This window comes from Convolutriloba macropyga, chromosome 1 (assembly GCF_964194025.1).
Source record: "Convolutriloba macropyga chromosome 1, txConMacr16.3, whole genome shotgun sequence".
NCBI classification, from domain to species: Eukaryota; Metazoa; Xenacoelomorpha; order Acoela; family Convolutidae; genus Convolutriloba; species Convolutriloba macropyga.
The window spans coordinates 48,365,448-48,389,407 of NC_134468.1; the positions used below are offsets into that span (position 1 = coordinate 48,365,448).

Consider the following 23,960-nt stretch of genomic DNA (forward strand, 5'->3'; position numbering starts at 1 on the left):
AAAAACCTGTACAGATTTTCAATCAAACTGTAACATATCAGCCTTCAATGAAAAGACGATTTTTTTGGTCTGTCTTTTTTACTTTTTTTTAGACTGCAGATCTACGAAGCTATTGGGGCTATTTTCTGCCAGCTTGTTTTTACTTGAATTTCTCTTGCCTACATTGTTTTTTAATCAAATTGCAAAGCTGAATCATTAAAGTTTTTGGTGATTTGATGTTCAGTTTTTTAATTTGAGCAATCACCGATGTTGGAAACTCTGATGAATCAAATCAGCAGTTCGCGTTTGAGAAGTAGGGTTGCAGCATTCTGAATCGTCGCATTTCACGCTTGCTGGAATTTGTCTCTCTTGATTTCTTGGGTTTCGCATCCTCTAATAGGGTTCCATTCAGAGTTAAATTTCGTCAGGATTTTGGGCGAAAGCTCGATTAGTTGAAGAATTATTATAATAATTATTGAGGTCGCATCATACAATGATAAAGTGTATGATGCGCCCTGGCCGGATTTGAAATATCATTGTATGATACGCCCTCGGAAAACCCTGAGCCAACCACTTTTTTGAATGAAATTTTGAACACAGATTTGGATTGTAGGTCCAATTTCATCGACAGAAAAAAAAATTGAGACCCAACGGTGCTCAAATTTTTTCAAGAATTATTATTACTAAAAAAAAATTATTGAGGGCGCATCATACAAAAAAATTCTCTGAGGTTATTTTTTTGTAAAAAACTTGATTTTTATTCCCACAAAAGTAGCAACAGGGCTTTCTACTGGGCTTTAGGGTTTCGCTCCTTGTAACAGCAGGTTTGTACCGGAGTAACGATGCTATTATGTGAGGTTTTTTTGCTGAAAACATTACTTTCACTTAGTTGTAAATGTGTTGTTCTGTTCGGAGCACGCCCTTATTCGTCAGGCAACCTGCTTTTAGCACTATATCTGCCTAATACATTCCAATGCAATCCTTCTAATGTTAAGCATAAAACTGATTTTGACAAATTGTTTTGATTTCAGTTCAAAATGGATGATTTCCATTCAGAATTTGATACCAAAGTTGATAGTTTATCACTGGAATTATGGTTATTTGATGAACTAGATAACCCAATTAGCGTCGCTACACTAAGTTCACTCTTAGAATCCAAAGAGAGCAACGAAAAGCGTGGTTTGCGAAGTTCTGAAAAAACGGACAACAAAAATGACGTCGAAAAATATCTATATGCAGATTAAGATAAATTTTTTAAAAACTTTGTTTCCGACGGCATATTCTTAAGACAACCTGCTGTTAGCGGTAGTTTTGTCTCCTATATTCCACTGCAAACCTTCAGATGTTACACTTTACACTGATTTTGACAAACTGTTTTGATTTCAGTTCAAAATGGATGGTTTTGATTCAGAATTTGATATCATATATGATAGATCACTAGATAAATTGTGCTTGCTTCATGAACTACATGATTCAATTACCGCTGCTTCGTTCAGTTCACTCAGAGAAACCAAAGAGAGAAAGGAGAAGCATAATTTGCATAGTTTTGAAGAAGCGGACAAAGATGACGTAGAGAAATATCATAAGAGAAATTTTCCTAAAAATTTTTTTAAAAATTTTCCTTGATAAAAAATACGAATTTTTTTGCCAGAGATTCAATTCAGAAGGGTGACTTTGTATTTTCCTACCGGAGAACGAAGTTGACGCGAGCCAAGTACTTCAAAAAACTGATTGAATTTAAATTCGCAAATGAAAAACATTATTACTGATGAAAAAATGATATGTACATAGATGCCAAGGATGTCGCTGTGTTAAAGGCGGGTATCGCTTGGTATGCCACTGATAAGTGTGGAAGACCAAATTTGAAGGTAGAAAGCTACGTTTTAAGAGACTGATTGCAGCATGTCCAGTTTGTCTTTTAAAGAAATGTTGGAACAACTTTTTCCAAAAATTGGGCTGTATAGTGCGCCCTAATAATTAAAAATAATTTTTTTCAAAAATTCTCAAAAACAGCCCTTCTTTAGAAAGGAGCTCTAAAAGAGGTCCCTTTTTCAGTTCGTAAAGTAGTTCCTAACAATTTAGGCCCAGTTTGGTCAATTCACAAAAATGTGTATGAAGCGCCCTTAATAATTCAGAATTTGCTATGCAAACTTTGTGGTCAATTATTATTGGTTTTTAGTTTTTGTGAAGAGTCAATATTCAGCAAGCAGGTCTGTTTTGGGCTTGGATAAAATGCGCAGACAAAACATCTGAACATTTTTAGTCAAAAAATTGAGTTTGAGGAATTCAATGTATGATACGACCTCAATAATTCACTGTGTATGATACACCCTCAATAATTTTTTTTGATGTGTATGATACGACTCTATAATTATAATAATAATAATAATAATAATAGTAATAATAATAATAATAATAATAATAATAATAATAATAATAATAATATTAATAATAATAATAATAGTCATTCAATTTCGTCAATGTTATGTCAATTGATTACTCTTTGGCAGTAGCTTGATAGCAGTATAATCTAATGTGCAATGTACATTGATTAAGTTGATCGTAATAAATTTTATTAGTTGCTCTCAAACGAAGTGGGGGTTTTTAATCTTGAAAGTTTGACCCCACTCCGCTCACCCGTCCCCTAATGCTATCATCCCTAAGATACATCTGGCTACTACAGCAGGCAACCGCTCGACTGTCGTTCACAGGACGTTAGTCCGTAATGTTCATGGTCTGTACATTTAAGCCAATTGCCCTACTGAAGCTAAATTTATCGTAACTTCACGAGCTGATAACCTTTTTACAATTCAAAGAATTTGTATTGTATTGGGGCGCTGTCTTTTTTTTAAAGATCTGTTCACACATTTTTATGATTTTTGAGTAGTGATTTTGGAGTCACGCCGAAACAGGAAGTGGAGCAAAAAAGCGAGTGGTTTTGCGGCGCGAATTTTTTTCACTCACTTTGATTTTTACTGTTTGCTGCAATTTCACTTTGATTTTTACTGTTTGTTCTATTTTCGAATCGGATTTTCTAAATTGTTTTCTCAATCCATTTATAGTTCATTCTAGGCCTAGTTTTTTGTTTGAATCAAATTTCTTGTTCCCGATAGTGGTTTTTGTTCACATGCGGCATTTTGGCATTGATTTTCAGTTTTTGTTTTCAATCTTTAAAAATTTTCAATCTGATTTTCTTTGAAATGGTTTTCCCAATTCACTCATAGTCCGTTTTAGGTCTAGTTTTTTGTTTGGTAAATGAAAATTCTTTGAATTGTATGGCAGGACTTGTCCTGCTATGTTTTTTTTTAAATTGGCTTTACCTTTTGATCACGTTTTTGTTCTGCATAAGTCACGATTTTCACGATGACTTCTGACTTTTTTCACCCACTGTTTCAACTGAATGGATTTTAAGTTCTATCACGCATTGAATTACGTATTGTAGTGAATACGGTCAGAGTCAAAAGATCAAAATCAAAAGAATTGGGATAAACATATAATGCCCGGTCATTAAGTCATATTACATTAGGGTATCAAAGTTCGTTGAAGCGATTGTTACCTGGCATTATTATTATGTTTAAGAGCCTTCAGTTTAGAAGTTGGATTAAGTGTAATTTTAGAATCTAACAGAATATGAAGAACCAAATCAGAACACTGACACTGACAAAAATTCTGTCAGTTTCTTTCTTTTAATTTTTTTCTGTTTTAGTCCCAATGTGCGTCCACTGGTTCAACGGCGGCTATTTTCCGGCAATTTGCTGACTATATTTTGGTGTTCTGTGTTTCTACGATTCGAATAGGAGAGTATTGGTGGAGGTTCTTTTCCATCGATAATATTTCGGAGGGTATTTTAAAAAAGACGTGAAAAGTAAGTAACTGGTCATTTTGGAGCTTTTTGATTTTCGCGATGTTATATTAGACTTTTAGAAGCAATCTTGAGCTTTTTTTGCGAATTTTTTTGTTAGACTTTTTAGCTGTTTTTTGTGATTTTTTATGTATTTATTGTTTCTGCTATTTTTTGGTTTAAATTAGCTTTTTTTAAACCTTAAGTTTGTTTTAGTTGAAGAAAATTTGTCAATTTCAGTGATGTCTATGCATATTTTATGTTTTTAAAATTTTTTAGCCTAATTCTCCTCTTTTTCTGCCTTTCAGATTTTTTTTTGTTAATTGTTTTCTGAGTGTTGTCATAGGAGTTTTGATACTAAGTGAAAAAATAAGTATGATTAGTCCTTTACTTAGATTAAAGGAACCAATTCTGCCATTTTTTCTAGGTTTTTAATAGCCGCACAGCGATAGCTGGGGCTATTATTGGCCTTCTCTTGGTTTTTTTTTTATTTCGTCGTCATGATTTTTGTTGCGACCATATGACGTCACAGCCACTTTTTGTTCATTCGTTCATGCAATTTCAACTGAATTGCATGTGTGACGTCATTTTTCGCTCTTAGTGGAGCGAGTTTCTTTGTTCATGCGCGTGATTAAATTTTTGGTCACACTTGACTTACCTCACTCTCAAAAATGACTTCCTCACTTTGAAATTGACTTTTATTTACTTTAATTCAAAGAGATAAGGTCAAATGGGTGTGTGTCACTCTAAATTAAGGCTATTTGAGATCAGCTAAAAGAGGCAGCAATAACTTATACATATTTTTAATCAAAATATAACAGATCAGCCTTCAATGAAAAGACGAATTTTCTTTGGTCTGTCTTTTTTACTGTTTTTTTAGACTGCCGATCTACGAGTCTATTGCGGCTATTTTCTGGCAATCTGCCAGCTATGTTTCTTTCTGCTCGTTTTAATTGTTTTCCAGTGCTGTTGGATTACGTATGGTTGCCCACTGGACAAAAAAAACGTATGTGTTGGGTGAAATTTTTGAGACATTGCAATTTCTAGAACATGTTATAAAACGTTTTTACATTTTTAGATTAGGTTATTTTCTTTTTGCGTTTTTTTTGGATATAATCCGCTTATGTTTTTTCCTATCATAGGGTCTTCATTTGGGGAAAATAATCTAAATATGTCAACAAAGTGTTGAAAACAAAATGTTTCACATTATGGAAAGTCTCCAAGAAATTGATATCAGATTTTGCGTGCCCTTCTTTTTGTTTCCTCTGTTTTTGGTTTCTGGGGAGTTGAATGGTATAGTGAAGTAAAAAAGTTTGATTAGTATAGTTTGCGGCTGTTTAGGGTTAAGCTAAGTTTTTTTTCTTGTCGATTCCAGAGACCCGAGGTTTTTTTTTCTAAGATGTTTTCACGCATTTTCCTTTACTTTGAGCTTTCAAAACGGGATGAACAGTTAACGCCTAATGTGCTTTAAGTTTCATTAGAAACCTTAAGCTGGATTTTTTAGTCCCTCAAGTGTTTGGTGTGCTGAAGCTGATGGGAAGGCCTGCACTCGAGGTGAAAAGGTATTTTGTAGTTTTTGAGCCCAAAATATATCAATTTTTAAAGTTTCTGAGTTTTTTGATGGGAACTAAAATAACGTTAATTAAAGTTCATATAGGTTTTTTTGCAAGAGATGGCTTCTTTTTATGTCCGTTTTTTGTGCTATATGGTAATGCTGTAACTGTTAAGGAATTGAATGTTTATTATTGTTTTAGAAATAACGATTCGATGCTGCTGAATGTAGCACAAATAATGAATCTTCTTCTGGGAAGAAGCTTGAAGTACAAGTCCTTCAAATACAACTACTCTGTGTTAGTTGTGAAGCAAGGACAGATGGTGAAGACTGGGCGATTTGGAACTGAAACAGACAAGAGGATCTCAGCATATCTCGATGAACCACTTCACAGGCCTGAAGACGGAGAGGCCTTTGAGAGTTTCAAAGCAGATAATGAATTTTGGAGGCTTCTAATTGCACCCGTAAGAAATTTTTTCTGATCTTTTGATCATTCTTCCTTGCGAAAGGTGCCTCCTCTTGAACTAAATTTCAGCGAGCAATTCATTGACCAATACGAGAACATTGCTAATAGTCTTCAAGCACGCAATAGTATAAAATAAGCAATGCTGTTGCATTAAGCCAAACTATTATGAAGCAAAACAAAATTCAGCTGACCGGTTGGTGGGCGGGCATCGGGGCTTCGGCGCAAATTTTGTTACATACCTCAGTGAATGAGAGGCATGGCCGTGAACAGCGGGCAGCCATTGATAGGATGTGATCGTAGGTTAGGTTTGAGCGACTCGAAGAGGATATTGGTTTTCTCGAGGTTTCTTTTTCTGTTTACTGGAAGTACCTTGTGTTCAGGGCCGTTTTGACGCGAAAGAGTAAAAGCTCATGCGCAGCATTGAATGAATGACTATTTTTGACTTTGGAAATTTGTTCGACAGAATCGTGCATATAGGCATTGCTTTTAGCCGGTTTTTTGTCTATTTGGCGCCTTTCTTTTGCTTCTTGTTTGTTTTTTTTTTGGTATTTTTAAAGCTGCACTAATATCCAATGCTCAGGAATTGGTAATATAATGTTTTCGGGAGCCCAGGGATGTTTTCGAGAGCAAGATGACTTTCAATTTCTCAATTTGTTTACTTTTTTTGGCTTTATTCGATTGTATTTCTGTAATTTTTGCTTCAAGATTTTGGTTTGATTTAACAGAATAAGCCTGTCTGTGCATTGTCAGAGCTTTAAATTTCGTTTTGTTCAAAATCAAATGGCTTTTGAAGGAAATGTTTGAAATTCAATGAATTTTTTTCGAAATGGCTTTTCTCGCATAAAATATTAGTTCTTGACAAATTATTTCGTTTTAGTCTTCGAATTCTGTGCTCATTGTTTTATTTGAAGAGCAAAATAGCTGAATAATTTTCCTGAACAACCAATGTTTAGCACTGAAATCTATTTGTTTTCCTACGTTTATTATTTTATCTCTTTTGTTTCTCAAAAGATAGATGCCTTCCTTTTTTTTTCACAATGTGTCTGATATTCTAGTATTTCGCTTCATTATTTTCTTAGCAATTATCTACGATATGTTTTTGCCATAATCTTTGGTTTCATAAATGTATGTCTGCTCGTTTCCGATTTTAGCGTTCTTCCTGGACTTATTTTGTAATTAATTGCTCTCAAAAAAGTTTGTCGTAATTATATAATCTTTTGGCCTTCTTTATGCGATTTTTTGCCTTACCAATTTTTTATTGTCAAAATCGGGATACGCTCAAAAACGGGATAAGCAGGTAACCCTCGGAGGGCTTTAAGTGGCCAAGCAGCTCTCTTAGAGCCTTACTTTTCAGTCTCTAGGTATGCAACTCACGGAAACTGTTTTGAAGGTACATTTCCCCATGAAGGTACAACTTCCCACTAACGTTGGACCCTACATCGCTGGCCACCCCTCTCCATTCACACCACCCCCTTTAATGTTAGCATCCCCAGGACCCAGCTTGCTACTACTGAAGCCAACCACTTGCCGTTCCTTTGAGAGCAATTCGCTCAACGCTAGTTCGTTCTGTTGACATTTGTGGTGTTACCTATATAGAGTTAGGAAATACCCTTGAGATGTTTATAATTGGTCTCTACGGTTCAAAGTACAGATACATGTTTTCTGAGACTCATGGGCTACGTTTTAGTAATAATGATTTTACGGTAATTGATACAAATGATTTAAACTTTAAAAAAAAATTGGTTCGGAAAACAGCGGTTTTGTTTTTAATAGCCGCGGTCAGCCTCTCAACGGCGATTATTTAGGTGCTCTCCTTTTTAAGTTTGCTTTACTTTTTGATCATGTTTTACAAGTCACAATTTTCACGCTTGACTTCTGACTTACCTCACTCGCTGTTTCAACTGAATGGTTTTTAATTTTTTTTCAAGCATTGAGTTACGCAATATAGTGAATGCAGTCGAAGTCGAAAGAGCAAAATCAAAAGAAACGAGACAACCGATAAACGCGCGTTATTAAGTCGTAGAGCATTAGGTTATCAAAGTTCATTAGAGTGATTGCTATCTGATCTTATTATTAAGCTTAATAACTTTCCGCTCAGAAGCTGAATTAAGTATAGTTTTACAAGTTAACTGATACTGCACACCAAATTAGAACTTTTTGACACTGAAAAAAAAGAGAAAATAAGTCAGTCAATCTCTCTCTTGTTTTTTTGTTTTCTGTTTCAATCCTGACATGCATCAAGTGCGTCACCGGCGGCGATTTTCCGGCAATTTGCAGGCTGTGTTTATTTGAAATTTATTTCGTGGACTCAATTTTTTCAAAGATGTCGTAAAAAGAGAGAACTTATCGCTTATTACTTGGATTAGTGCTCGGACGTCAAAACCGGGAATTTGAGGACCTAGTGTTTTGTTTTCGTTTTTTAAAAATTAAATTCATTGTTTAAGGATATGTTTTGCAATATATCAGCTTACCCACTGTATCCTATGAGTTGCCGAGTAAATCGCAGCATGTTGAATCGTTAAGTTTTGTTGTTCCATGAGAATTGCTTGCCCGGTCTGTTTAGAGGTTTTTGTTCCTCTGAAGATTTTTTTTCAACGTTGCGATATATGTGTATTGACCATTGTGGGGATTGATTTTTGTTTTAAGATTAAGTTATGTTTGGTTGTTTCAGAGGGTTCCTGAATGGCGTCGTAAATATTACTGTTTGCGTTCTTAATGTTGTCGGTGCTGAAAATTTTTTGGGTCTGGCCAGTGGTTAAATTTTTGTAATTTAGAACTTTTGGTAACAGAGTAATTTGTTTTGGTAACTGAGTAATAACTTTTTATAGCAGAGAGACAAACAGTAATTGCTCCGGCTTCAGTAATTTTTTGATTTTTCTTGCGAAGCGCAAAGCTTCAAAAACCATCCGTAATTCTTCAAACGGTGTTTTCACCCAAAAGCAAAAGTCAGTACTGTTTTCATAAGAACTAAACTTTTCTCTGCGAGAAAAGTTGTTTGATCATGCGCTGCGTTCTGTGGACGGCTTTTCGACTTTTGGCAGAATTGCGCATGTAGATAATGGTTTTTAGCTGCCCTTTCGTCCGATAATCCCAAGTTTTTTTGCTTGAATTGTTTTGTGGAAATAGTTTTGTTCAATGATGTATTAATATATAACCCTCTGAAACTGTTTCATAGAGCCTAATTATGCGCTTGAGGTTCTTAGTTTTTGTTTATTTTTGTTTGTTGTCGATAATTTTTCATTGAACTTTAAGTGCATATGCCAACATCCATTCGGTAATTGGATGCCTCTTTATAATATCCTCATATTATAAGGAGGTATTGATGTTTCAGAAAGTTGTCCATGCTTGTCCGTTTTTTTTGCAGTTTTCGTCCAATTTTCCATTTTGATTTTACTAGAATATCTTTACTAGAATCTTTTCTTATGTTACTAGAATATCTTTTTGTGCACCTTCAGGTACTTCAATTTTGTTTTTATCAATAAATGAATGAACGGGAGTGTTTATTTATTCTAAGCCTCGAATGCTGAACAATGATAATAATGAATCGTTTTTTTTTCGATTTTTTTATTTGGTTTTAATCAATATGGTTTTCAAGTATGAAGAATGTATTTGTTTTCCTTCCATTGAGTCCATTTTCTACACATTCTAGCATGTATCATTGTATCATTCTCCTAAGGCCTGTGCTTTTACCAGTTATTAAAAAATTAATCATTTCAGCCTTTCTCTTGGATTTTTTCCATATTTTCTTTACAATTGATTTCATTTAATATAATGCAGTACTGGGGTTTGCTGTAATTATTTTCGAAAAATTAATTTTTGCTTTTGAATGTTTTGAATATTATTATTTGAATATTTTTTGTCTTTTTTCATTTTTTTAGTTTCTACAATAGTTTTTTCACTTTGCCCATGATATGTCCAACAAGGCGTTAGATCTTATTTTTGTCTGAATTGTAATGACTTCAAAATTTTTTTTGATTCTGTTTTTCCAGGCCTATTTTTATTCTTTTGAAAATAATTTTATTACGATTTGAGTTTCAAAGATTGATATCTGCCCTATACTTCCACACTGCGTCTTTTGGGTCGTACAGTTGATTGCAGAATAAGAAATTTTGTTGCGCTGTCAGTTTTTTGAGGCTCTTAATATTTGACCAACATGAAATTTTTTGTCATTTTTCAACGTTGCGAATTGTTTCAAGATTTCATTGATATTTTATGTCAAAATTAGATTTTATGTTTTGAGTGTTTTTTTTCGTTTTGATTCTGATTTATGTAGTAAGTTTTTTAAACTTGCTCCAATGGTGTCAATGCACAAGTCTTTCTCATAGTGACCTGTGTAAGTTTTGCCAATTTTTAAATGTAAATCTGGTGCTGTAAAGAGTTTAGGAAAAAAGAATTGCGGCTGCCATTAGGGTTTTCACTGTGACGTTCCGACGCTTCGAGTTGATTTCAGAATTCTTTCGGATATGTTTTTTAACCGGAAGTACTATCTGTTCAAACGGGCTATTGACCTAAGAGACAAAAAGAGTAAAATTGTCTTGTGAACTAATTTTCTGAGAGAAAATTATTTTTGATAATGTAATGCGTTGAGTGAATGACCTTTCGACTTGGATAAATGTTTTTGACAGAGTGCTGTTTAAAGATAACCATTTTTAGCAGTTTTTTGTTCAGTTGGAGCAATTGTTTGCTCAAATTCATACACCAATTTTTTTGACAGCCTAATAAAGCGTTAAAAGTTCAAATTGGACACGTTTTTATTTTTTAATTTGTTTTTTAATAGCCGCCCTCATCTTCTCAGCCGGCTATTATAGCGCTCCTATTTTTTTTTTACTTCGTCGAATAAAAAAATGTTTCGCTTTACCTCATTTTGCCGCCTTTTCAACATTTTGCGTGAAATCTTTATGACTTCTCTAGGCTAGTTTCTCTCTTCTCTCATTCTGCTAAAAGTGATTTTGAACATCAGTTGCTCAGCAAAGCAATTGAAAATGAACAGAGTCAGTATAAAAAATTGAAGTCAGAAATAGAAACGGGATAAACCCATAAAGCCCAATTTTAGATGCCCGCTATTTGAACGTCGGTCCTATAAGTATTAGTTACCTCTCTCTAATGCTTATTGTTATTGATAGTAGCCCCTGTAGCCTCTCTCTAAGAAACTGAAGTATGTTCAACTACGAAATGCCATCAAAATAAATCGGACTTAAAAAAATGTTTTCGTACGAAAATCTTTTTTTTTCAATATCTTCTGTTATTTCAATCCCAGCCATGCTTATTGGAATCAACGGCGGCTATTTTCCGGCAATCTGCCGGGTATGTTTTTATTAGTTACTTCATTTTTGGTTCTCGATGCGGACATTTTGTGAAGGGAGTCGTTGGTATATTTTTTGCTTGCTTCAATGTCAACGTGAAAGTTTTTCAGTTTTGCGTGTGATGAAATTTTTTTAGCTCAAGTTTTATTGAAAGAATAATTTCTTTAAGACCAACAATAGTGATTCCGGCTTCAGTGACGTTTTTGTTTTTTTTTCGAAATTGCCTATGCTTCGAGTCGCTTCCGGATTTCTTCCGGATGTTTTTGTACCAGAAGTACTATCCCTTAAGACGGCGTGGTGTAAAAGCGGAAATGAGTGAGATTTCCATGTGAACTAAATTTTTGTGTGTGAGTAAAGTTTTTCAATCATGCGCTGCGTTCAGTGGATGAATTTTTAGCTGCTTTTTTGTCTATTTAGCTCATTTTTTACTGCTTGTTAATAGCCGCACAGCGATAGCCGGGGCTATTATTGGCCTTCTCTTGGTTTTTTTTATTTCGTCGTCATGATTTTTGTTACGACCATATGACGTCACAGCCAATTTTTGTTCATTCGCTCATGCAATTTCAACTAAATTGCATGTGTGACGTCATTTTTCGCTCTTAGTGGAGCGAGTTTTTTTGTTCATGCGCGTGATTAAATTTTTGGTCACACTTGACCTACCTCACTCTCAAAAATGACTTCCTCACTTTGAAATTGACATTTATTTACTTTAATTCAAAGAGATAAGGTCAAATGGGTATGTGTCACTCTAAATGAAGGTTATTTGAGATCAGCTGATAGAAGCAGCAATAACTTATACAGATTTTTAATCAAAATATAACAGATCAGCCTTCAATGAAAAGACGAATTTTTTGGTCTGTCTTTTTTACTGTTTTTTGACTGCCGATCTACGAATCTATTGCGGCTATTTTCTGGCAATCTGCCAGCTTTGTTTAGTTTTTTTTTGGCAAAGGGCTAATTAATAATTGGAAGGTCAAAATTGGCTCATTTCTCAAATTTTTTTAATTAGATTTGCCTTTTTTCATTAATTTTTTTATTGATCTGTTACGGACTATTCAATAATCAGTGTCTATAGTAACAGCGTTTTTCAAAATAAAGAATCGTTCATCTCGTTTTTCAACGTATGCAGTTTTTAAAATAAATTTGTGTTGATTCTTTATTAGAATTTTTTTTCAAAATGTCAATCTTAACAACAGAAACGACTTCTTTGGTCAAAGTTTTCTATGTTTTTCGAACGGTCAATTAAGTTTACATGGTTTTGTTTAGTCAGGAGCTTAGTTGGATCAGTTTGATGAACGTCAAAGTTATGTAATGAAATTATCTTGTTTCTTAACTCTAATTTTATGTCTTTTTCAATGTGCCAAATTGTCCATGACCTTCTGGTATTTGGCTTCTTGATTTCTCTCTGAAAAGTCTATGATGATTTGCTGCCATAAAATTTAATTTTTGCAGTGCTTTTTTTAGTTCTTGAAAATGTTTGAAAATATGCGGAATCTTCTACCATACTGTAAATCTTAGAATTTGTTGGTATTAGTATTTAGATTTATTTGACTCATTTTTATTTACATTCTGTCAAATTTTTAGAGGCAGGTTTTGGTAGCAATGATTTTTTGCCTTTTCGTTTTTTTATCTTTTTGCTTTTTTTCCTTATTAATTCTGTTCTCAAAATTGATCGAGTTTTTTGTAGCAAACAGATCTTAAACAAGATGAACTCAACTGTTAATTTTTTTGAATAATTGCTCCTGACACTAAAACCTAAAATTTACCTATCATTTATAAAAATAATTTCATGATCTACGAATGTGTTCATCAAGGTATCTGCTTCTCCAATGGATTTTTGGGCCGCAAAACAAATTCCGACCTTCAAATTTTGAAATTGGTTATTTCTGTGAGCGTTGATAGACTGGTTGTTTTCTTTAGTTTATCAGTTTTCGTCCATCTGTAAAATTTTTGTTACTTTGAACGGTACCGGATATGTATTCAGTGGTACAAATTCCTGTAATTTCGAACTGTCTTGGGTACCAAGTTTGGTCTACAGATTTAGTTTGTTTACTCTTTTGTTATTTGCCTTCTTGAATGATATCGATGCTGAATTTTTGAGTAGTCAAATTTTTCAAAATCAATTTTAATTAATTATGTTGAGCCAGTGGATGTGTTTCAGGACAAAAATGATTGTTCAGGCTTCAATAACATTTTTGTTCTGGAAGGTTTTGTGCCTGCATAATTTTTGCTTGACTGTTTTGACTTTTCTCTGTCTTTTACGCTAGTGACTTTTTTATTTTGGATGATCTAAATCTCTCATTGGCGAGTGTCAGCTTCCGAACCAAGTGACAGCATTTTACTGCTAAAAGTCAAATGAATAGTGCGCCAAAATTGGTGCAATTTTTTTTCAGTTTAACTTTTGTTTGTGGTTATAGCGGTTATAATGACCTCTTAATACGTTATTTGAAGCCCCCTGAGTGAATTGAGTTCCCCCTGACAGATGCAGGCTGCAATAGATTACTGATCCCACTAGTCGTCCGAAAGGAAGGCTTCCGACATTAGTCGGTTGTTTTGTGGTTTGGATACCCCCTCCACATGTTTCTCTTACCATTTTCACCCATCCTGAACTTTTTTCTTCCTTCTCCGAGCGTTTCTTTAGTCGGGCATATTGATTTGTGAAATGTTATTCCTAATTAATTGCTCTAAAACGAAGTTTGTAGCGGTTATATTAGTCCTGTTCTTTTATGCGATTTTTCGCTTCAGCGATTTTTCGTCTGAACCATTTGACTTCTTTTCCTCAGAAAGGTGATAAACAGGTAACGCTTGAAGGTCATTCAGTTCTCTTAGATCTGAACGCCTAAACAGTCTCCTAAGAATGCAATTCAACCAAAATTGTTTTGAGGAGACATATTCGTTATGTGAAGGGTGGTTCTTATCTCCTCTACCTGATGGTTTGGACCCCCTCTCGTCTCCAGCCCTCCCAATCCTACCCCCTCCCCATTCGCTTGACCCCCCCCCCCCCCTCGGTACTCCTTGGTGTTTGAACGTATTTTTTTTCGTTTTCGTGCGGCAATTCTGGTTTTTGAAAACAGTTCGTCAGATCTTTTATCAGATAATTCGCGATGTCTGGCCGTTTCGATATGTTTGATTTGGTATGATCAATGAAACTTGAATTGTAAGGGTTTGTATTTTTCGCTGTCTTCCTCTATTTTTGACTTTTTAAATCTCGATCATGCGGCATCGATTCAAAGAGCGTTTTTCGGTGACTTCTATTACTCAACGTGTTTGAGCGCACATGGCTTATCTCACTAAAAATGACTTTGCACTCAATCAATAAATCTGAATTTAGAATGTAAACTCGTTATTGAATATCAATTGAAGTGGAAAACTGGATAATTATAAGGTTATGTTGCTTGAAAGATATTATTCTTTGACATCTGATTTGAAAAAAGGATAGTCAGAAATCAGAGTTGCTGTCGAAAGAAGTTTGAAGTAATTACTATAAACGTGTCTTTTTAGCTAAAATTTTTGCGTGACCGTTTTCTTCTAGAAAATTCCTTCGATTTCTCTGCTCGAGTGACTTTGTCATGCTTAACTGTTTGATTTTTTTGGATTGATTGCAAATGCGAGCATTCAGAAATTAAGTCTATTGATAAAATAAAATCAATTTTGAGAGAAGAACGTTTATAGTCCTAGTGGGTTAATGGGTACTGCCGAGGACTTTTGTCCTGGAAGTCTCGCCCCTCCTTAGTGAGATCATAAAAGTTTCTCTATCCTGTGCACCCTTCGAAATTGATTGCCTCGCCAGTCGTTGGGGTGAAATTAGTCTGACGTTAGTCGGTTTATGTTTTTAGTCGCACTTTTTTAAACAAGGAGTCTCAACAGTCTTTTTTGCAATCATTGTTCGGCATTCTGCCGGCTTTGTTTAAGTAATTTAATGTGTCGCCGAGGAAAGGTTTTTCTAAATTTGACTGAATATTTTTATCGATTTTCTTCTTTAAGAAAATCAAATCTAGGAATTTTCAAGATAGTGTCTACAGTATTTTTGTCCAATTACAGCGTTTATACTGCAGCCTCTACACATTGAATATTGTTTGAATACGGATATGTGAGTTGAGTAATCTTTCAGTTGGTGAGAACGCCCTCTATTGACAGTCACATGGGGATGGACATATGGTCGCAGGGAGAGGCATATGTCATATTTGAACTGCTCGCCAAAATTGTGAAGCTCCAAGAGTAAGTTCTCATCCTTATCTATTTTTGTCATACAATCGGTTGATCGTGCGTACCCATTTTTTATTTTTGATATTTTGCATTTAGAGAAGCATGGGATGCTGAGAGCATAGAACGTGTGTTCAAGTTGTGTGACGTTGGTTTCGAGCGGTGAGTATTTGATACTGTATTTGAAAGAAAGCGGTATGCAACTTTTGACAATTGTTGCCTCAGTTGATGAAATTTAAACGAATAGCTGTAAGGTGAGCATAGCTTTATTGCGGTGTTTCTGATTGATTACGACCCGAAGAGGAGCTTTTTTAACCCGAAGTACTACTTGTTCAAACTGCGTTTGAACCTAAAACCAAAAGTGAGTAAAATTGCCGCGTGAATTAGTCTTTCTGAGCAATAGAAGTTTGTTGATCAGGCAGTGCGTTCAGTGAAAAACTTTTATGACTTGGAAAAGCGTTTTTCAGAGAACGGAGCATATATGTAACCGTTGTTGGTCGTTTTTTCGTCCATTTGTGGCTCAATTTTTTTGCTCATAATTTGGTTTTATAATTTTTGATCGATGATTCATGAAAAATGTAACCCTGTGAAATTGGTTTCAAATACCAATAAAGCGATACAAAGCTGCAATCCCTCTAATGTAAGTCGCCCGGTTCGAACCCCCCGTTGGGTCGTTTTTTGCACCCCTAAGGCAATACGATGCTTCACCTGCAAATTAAGTTGCCCCGCTTGTCGTTAGGGGCTACTTTTTCGAAAATCAATGTATTTGGCAACTTCCTTTTAATAGTTCATGCATGCACTGAACTCCTCTTGTTAATATGAGGTATTTCTGTTTTATAAAATTCTACACGCTTTTTAGACAGGTGGATAGTTGTTCATTTCATTTAAAATATTGCAGCACAGAATGTACTGGACTTGTTGTAAAAGCTCTGACTATCATTTATTAATAGCCGCGTCAGGCGGCTATTATTGCGGCGCTATTTTTTTTACAATTCAAAGAATTTGAATTGTATTGGGGCGCTGTCTTTTTTTAAAGATCTGTTCACACATTTTCATGATTTTTGAAGTCAAATTGGAGTAGTGATTTTGGTCACGCCGAAACAGGAAATGGAGCGAAAAAGCTAGTAGTTTTGCGGCGTGAATTTTTGTGCTATAATTGCAATCCCTCTATGTAAGTCGCCCGGTTCGAACCCCCCGTTGGGTCGTTTTTTGCACCCCTAAGGCAATACGATGCTTCACCTGCAAATTAAGTTGCCCCGCTTGTCGTTAGGGGCTACTTTTTCAAAAATCAATGTATTTGGCAACTTCCTTTTAATAGTTCATGCATGCACTGAACTCCTCTTGTTAATATGAGGTATTTCTGTATTATACAATTCTACACGCTTTTTAGACAGGTGGATAGTTGTTCATTTCATTTAAAATATTGCAGCACAGAATGTACTGGACTTGTTGTAAAAGTTCTGACTATCATTTATTAATAGCCGCGTCAGGCGGCTATTATTGCGGCGCTATTTTTTTTACAATTCAAAGAATATGAATTGTATTGGGGCGCTGTCTTTTTTTAAAGATCTGTTCACACATTTTCGTAATTTTTGAAGTCAAATTGGAGTAGTGATTTTGGTCACGCCGAAACAGGAAATGGAGCGAAAAAGCTAGTAGTTTTGCGGCGTGAATTTTTGTGCTATAATTTTAAAGTAGAGTGAGAAAACTGTGTTTGAACAAAAATTCGCTTTCTTGCTAATAAATTTTTGGTCACATGTGGCAATTTCACTTTGGTTTTTACTGTTTGTTCTATTTTTTCGATCTAATTTTTTTCTTAATGGTTTTCCCAATCCATTCATAGTTCATTCTAGGCCTAGTTTTTTTGTTAGAATCAAATTTACATTTCTCGCTTGTGGTTTTTTCTCGCTAGCGGCCTTTTGACATTGATTTTGTTTTTTTTTGTTTTTTTATTGTTTTAGAAATGGTTTTCCTAATCCATTCATAGTCTAATCTAGGTCAAACTTTCTTGTTTAGTCAGTAAAATTTCTTTGAACTGTGCGATGACTCACCCAGCTATGTTTTTTACATTTCAAAGAATTTGAATTGTATTGGGACGCTGTCTTTTTTAAAGATCTGTTCACTTATTTTCAAGATTTTTGAAGTCAAATTGGAGTAGTGATTTTGGTCACGCCGAAACAGGAAATGGAGCGAAAAAGCTAGTAGTTTTGCGGCGTGAATTTTTGTGCTTTAATTTTAAAGTAGAGTGAGAAAACTGTGTTTGAACAAAAATTCGCTTTCTTGCTAATGAATTTTTGGTGACATGTGGCAATTTCACTTTGGTTTTTACTGGTTGTTCTATTTTTTCGATCTATTTTTTTCTTAACGGTTTTCCCAATCCATTCATAGTTCATTCTAGGCCTAGTTTTTTTGTTATAATCAAATTTACATTTCTCGCTGGTGGTTTTTTCTCGCTAGCGGCATTTTGACATTGATTTTGTTTTTTTTGTTTTTTTTTATTGTTTTAGAAATGGTTTTCCTAATTCATTCATGGTCCGTTCTAGGTCTAGTTTTTTGTTTAGTCAATGAAAATTCTTTCAATTCTACGTCAGGACCTGTCCTGCTATGTTTTTTTTCCTTCGTCTAACAGATTTTTGTTTCGTCCTCCCCTGACTTCCTGGAATTGACTGTTTCAGTGACTTACCTCACTCAAAAAAATGACTTCTGAACTCACTTATTGAACTTTAAATTGTATGAACATTTACTAATTAAAGGTCAATAGTGTGCATCTAAGTAGTGTCAAACATATATGCTCTAATTCTTGATTATTAGAGTCTTTGAGCTTTTGATTTCGAATATTAATTTTGAAAGCCCTATTAGGGCTTTCTCCTTATAGGGATTGTGTCTCTTTAAAGTGACAGTCCGAAGCTAACCCAAAAGTCTAGTAGTCTATTAAAGGATTGGTGGTCGATCTGTATATTTAATTTCTTCAGTTGTTTCAATTCATGTAACGCGACAAGCGTCTATCGCGGTTATTTTCCGGCAATCTGCCGGCTATGTTTATGGCTAGGTTCTGTTCTAAACGATTGTTTGCATCTGAGTGTTATTCTGTTTTCTTTAATTTTAGTGCTTTAAATAATTTGGTTCAATGTCTTAAAAGGTTATCGGCCTGATGCTTTCACAATGTCTATTGGATCGTAAAGTTAATTGCTAGTTCTAATTTTTTAGGACGCTAAACTTTAGTTATTTCATTTTTAATTTTAGCCAGGTCAGTTTAATGAGTCTTTCAGTGTTTGTCAAGCCTAAGAATTTTGGCAATTTTTTTATTGGTATTGTTTAATAGCCGCACAGCGATAGCTGGGGCTATTATTGGCCTTCTCTTGGTTTTTTTTTTATTTCGTCGTCATGATTTTTGTTACGACCATATGACGTCACAGCCACTTTTTGTTCATTCGTTCATGCAATTTCAACTGAATTGCATGCGTGACGTCATTTTTCGCTCTTAGTGGAGCGAGTTTTTTTGTTCATTTGCGTGATTAAATTTTTGGTCACACTTGACTTACCTCACTCTCAAAAATGACTTCCTCACTTTGAAATTGACTTTTATTTACTTTAATTCAAAGAGATAAGCTCAAATGGGTGTGTGTCACTCTAAATGAAGGTTATTTGAGATCAGCTAATAGAGGCAGCAATAACTTATACAGATTTTTAATCAAAATATACCAGATCAGCCTTCAATGAAAAGACAAATTTTTTTGGTCTGTCTTTTTTACTGTTTTTTTTAGACTGCCGATCTACGAATCTATTGCGGCTATTTTCTGGCAATCTGCCAGCTATGTTCTTGTAATACACAATTTTTGTTATATCAAGATTTCGCAATCTCGTGCCACTCTGTTTGTTACGTTCCGAGTGATTTCTGTCAAAATTGTCTTGAATTTTAAATCTTTACTGCTTTTTTTTTGTATTTTTTCTGGATGAGCTCGCATTTGTTTTTTTTTAGCTTGTTACAATATCTCAAATCTTCCTCATAATGATAGGAGTGTAAATTTTTCCAAATGTTTTCAAATTCTTAATTTAATTTTTGAGTGATCTCAATTGGTCTCATTCTTTTTTGCTTATAGAAAAGCAATTCTGAGAAGTCGAGTATCAAGGACTTTCTAGCTTAGTGGCTGAGGCGTGAGACGGCATCCCAGAAGTTGCAGTTTCGAATGTCTATGAGGAGGATGTTTTTGCGCTCACAGAAAGTTTTCTAAGCAGCATCCCTAATTAAAATAGTCTCCCAGCCTCTTTTTATTTCAGCTTGTTTCAATGATGTGTCAAATTTTCCTCATAGTGAGAGGGGTGTAAGTTTTTGCAAGTTTTGTAATCAGATTTGGTGAGGTTAAGAATAAATGTTTTGTCAATAGGTAATTGTTTTGTCTGCAATGATGTATTTTTGTCAAGATCTTAAGCTAGAGTTTAATTTTCAATAACTTTATATGTGTAATAAACATCCCGTATAAAACGGCTTCTTTGGTCTGAATTTTAACAAGACGTATTAATTCATCGCCGTGAGTTTTTTTCGGCATAGTTTTTTGAAAGTGGTGTTGACATATTTTTCTTTATCTGTCGCAATTCTATTTCGGAGCTATTCGGTCACGGTCAGCTATGTTAAGTGCTATGTTAAGTGTTTGGGAGTTAACTGAGTTAGTAATTGATTGCTTTCGGACAAAGTTATTCTAAAGGTGAGTCTTTTATGCAAAATTTTTGCTTGACCTGTTTTGCGCGTTTGTTATAGAACATTCTTTGAGTTTTTCACGCTTACTTCATTTCAAGTGATCTCAATTGCTCTCATTTTTTGTTGCTAATAGAAAAGCGGTTGAGGATCGAAGACATTTTAGCTTAGTGGTTAAGTTGTCAGACTTCTATCGGAGTTCACAGTTGCTAACCACTACGAGATGGGAGTTTTTGCACTCACACAAATTTTCTATGCAACACCCGTATAATAATTTGGCTCACGCTTGTTTTTAGATAGTTTCAATTATATCTCAAATCCTCCTCATAATGACTGGGATGTAAATTTTTCCGATTATTTAAACAAATCTGGTGAGATTAAGAATGCTTATTTTAGATAGATAGGATAATGATGTCAATAGAGTTAGTCAATAGATAATGATTCGCTGCAATGACTTATTTTTTTGTGAAGTTCTTCAGCTTTAAGTTGCTGAATGAAATTGAGGTTGAATAAGCTTATATGTGTTGAAAGATCCCTTTTAAAAAAGCTTCTTCGGACTGAATTTTAACAAGTTTTATTAATTTATCTCCGAGAGTTTTACATACATAGTTTTTTGGCGTCGACTGTCTGAATTTTTTTGTCTTTCGCTATTCGGGCAACCTGCCGGCTATTTTAATTGTTGGGAATTCACTGAATTATTAGTGTTTAATTGCTCTCGAGCTAAGTTAGAGGCAATTATATTAACGTGTTAGGCTTTTTTTTGCAAAATTCTCGCTTGACCCTTTTTGTGTTTTTGCTCTAGAACATTATTCGACTTCTCAGCTGACCTTTTCACTCTTTTCCGTCCTTTTTAAGCGATCTACTTTGCGTTTATTGTTTGTTGCTCATAGAAACGCGATTGTGTGCGGTTGAATATCAAATACTTTCTAGCTTAGTGGCTAAGATGCTAGGCTGCTATCCGGGAGATCGCAGGTTCCAATCCCTATGAAGTGGAAAGTTTTTGCACTCACATAGGGTTTTTTGAAGCAGCACACCTAAATGAAATTGTCCCCCCGCCTTTTTATTTAGGCCTGTTTCAATGATGTCAAATTTTCCTCATAATGAGAGGGGTGTAAATTTTCACAAATTTTGTGATCAGATCTGGTGATGTTAAGAATAAATATAAAGGTTTCTTCGGACTGAATTTTAACGAGCCTTATTGATTCAGCGCCCAGAGTTTTTTTACAAGTGCGCCGATAATTTTTTTTATCTGTCGCCTTTCTATTTTGGTGCTATTGGGGCTATATGCCGGCTTTGTTAAGTGTTGGTCTTTTTATGCAAACTTTTAGCTTGAAATGCTTTTCGCTTTCCTTCTTTGACTGATCAGGTAACTTTTTCACGCTTCACTTCTTTCTTTTTGAGTGATCTACATTGCTCTCATTGTTTGTTGGTAATAGAAAAGAGATTGTGAGCGGTTGAGGATCAAAGACATTGTAGCTTAGTGGTTAAGATGTCAGACTACTATCGGGAGGTCACTTGCGCGAATCCCTATGAGGTGGGAGTTTTTGCAATAATTTTTTAAGCAACGATCCTAAATTAAATCCCCCTCCCGCCTTTCGTTCGAGAGAGCGATTCATCCGACGTTAGTTGGTTTTTTTTCTAATAGTTCGGCATGTGCTCACTTGCGGAATCGCTTCAAGTTTTAAGCTTGATCCGTTGTAGCTACGTAAATTTTTTCACAGGCTTGGCGCTGGGACTGGGAAGCTTCCTGTTGCCCCCTCCCGAGATTCAGGTTAGCTTATTTATTATCATCAAAATCAGTTGTTCACGTTATTAATACATTGTTTGCTTACAGGTTACGGATCTGGAGCAGAGAGCGCTCCAGTTGGAATGGGAAGAGCCGAATCAGAACATGACAAACTTGCAGATCGAAAGCTTACAATGTACTTGAGAATTGTAAAATTAGTTCTTCTCATTTGCAACAATTTGCCATCCTACACAAAGATATCTCGAGGGCTTTTGGTAGAATTTGTTCAGAAATTTTACGTGACGCGCCTTCTCTTTGACAAGGATCTGAAATCGAAGAGCGCCAAATTCTACCCATACTGTGAAGTTGTTTCCAAGGTGAGCAAAATAACGTTGATCTATTTTCCGACCCAATGTATTGTTGGAGCATCTTTTTTTTTGTTAGATAATTTTATTAGAAGGTGTTTAAAACAGCGTATGATGTTAGTCCAATAAAAGTATTCCGCTCAAGCTACTGAATAATATTGCAGAAAGGAGTGAAGTGATTGATTATTAGCAGCCTAACAAGTACCATCTCGCAGGCCATTATCCTAATATTTTTCATTTTTACGACTCAGAGTTATTGCGTTTTTCTGTTTTTTTAAATCGGTTAATTGTCGCTGAAAAATGATGTAAAGTTAATGACTCACGTCAGAACAAGTGTTCAAGTAAATCATTGAATCAGAGCAAGTGAGTGGTGTTTGATTTTTTTAATTTTTTTTTTTCACTCCAAAGTATCTGGATTGTATTGGTGTGCTGTCTTTTTTGATCTGTTCACACTTTTTTCGGCTTTTTCACGTCAATGAGAAGTCAAATTAAAGAGGTGATTTGAGTCACGCTAAATTAGTAAAGGGAGCGAAAAATTGACTAGGTCTGAGGTGTAATTTTTTGCTAAACTATTACAAAGTGGAGTGAGAAACTGGTGTTTGAACAAATTTTCTGATATTCAGAGGGCATTTTTTAGGTGCGTCAATTTAACGTCTGTTTTCAGTGTTTCTTCTCTTGAGTGCAATGAAAGTGATACATATGGGTTCGTATTGCGCCTTTTTGTAATTGAATTCATCAATGAGAAGCTATGCCTTTTTTGACTTTAGACACTGTTTGTAATAAGTTCTTAGCAATTATTGTGAACGTGTTGGTCTTGTTATATGCAAATTTTTCGCTAGACAATTTTGCGCTTTTCTTCTAGAACACTCTTTGGCTTCTCAAATGAATTTTTCCATGCTTTCATTCTTCATTTTGAGTGATCTCTCTATTGCTCTCACTCCGAAGTAAAGCTTGTTGCTAAAATAAAATTGATTCGGAGGTCCAAGGTTCGAATCCTGGCGTGATGAACTTTTTTTGCACTCATAAAGAAAAACTGATCTAGCCTACAGCTCCTGAATTAAATTGCATCGCCTGTCGATTGAGAGCAACTCTTCCGACATTAATCGGTTTGTTTAAAATTTGCCTTATTTTAAAAATCAATAGTATCAATAATGGAAGGTCTTATTGGCTGCTAATCAGACCAGAAATAGCATATTTAATTATGTGACTCACTAGCTAATGGTTTTCGTGACATTGGCATTATTTGTTCTCAAAAATTTTTAGTGAATTTTTGAGTTTCTCGTGTATTTGTTGAACTTTTTGTTGTCTTATCACTGAATCGCATTAGGGACATGTCGCATAGGTTCATAATAGATTAAACTGATCGATATCATTTCTTCAGTTTAAGGGTGTTGATTTCTTTGATGCTAATTGTTTTCAAGAAATGTCGATTTTTCGTTATGCGAGGATTTATTGTTACTTGTCAGTTTTAGTTTCATTAGCGAAAGGTCTCATCGTTGCTAAGGATGCTGAAGTCAGCCGCGTTAATTTTCTCAGTTCATAACTATTGCTTTCTATTAACTTTATTCAAGTTTTCAAATAAATATCTATGAATTTTTTGAGTTTTGGATCTATTTGTTGTACTTATTGACGTCTGATCACTTTTTCTCAGTAATGCCAGGTAACGAAGGTTGGTAATAGAGATGTTGTATGAGAAAAATTCCTTTCAGTTTGTTGCTATTGCTTTCGGTGACTTTTATGCTTTTCGTAACTTTTATAATCAACTTCTTTATATTGAAATTGTATGAAGATCATAAATTTATAAAAGAATTACGGTACGTTCATTGAGTTTG

At 34.8% G+C, this 23,960-nt stretch overlaps 1 protein-coding gene across 1 annotated transcript in view; it reads left to right on the plus strand.

Moving 5' to 3' along the window:
- LOC142339760 (uncharacterized) overlaps positions 1-23,960 on the plus strand; it is a 107,838-nt gene that overhangs the window by 11,619 nt on the left and 72,259 nt on the right. The window contains exons 6-10 of the mRNA XM_075390020.1: positions 5,575-5,836; positions 15,253-15,359; positions 15,444-15,506; positions 21,759-21,808; positions 21,872-22,140. Of these exons, the coding sequence (XP_075246135.1) occupies positions 5,575-5,836; positions 15,253-15,359; positions 15,444-15,506; positions 21,759-21,808; positions 21,872-22,140 (751 nt within the window). The remainder of the gene's footprint in view (positions 1-5,574; positions 5,837-15,252; positions 15,360-15,443; positions 15,507-21,758; positions 21,809-21,871; positions 22,141-23,960) is intronic.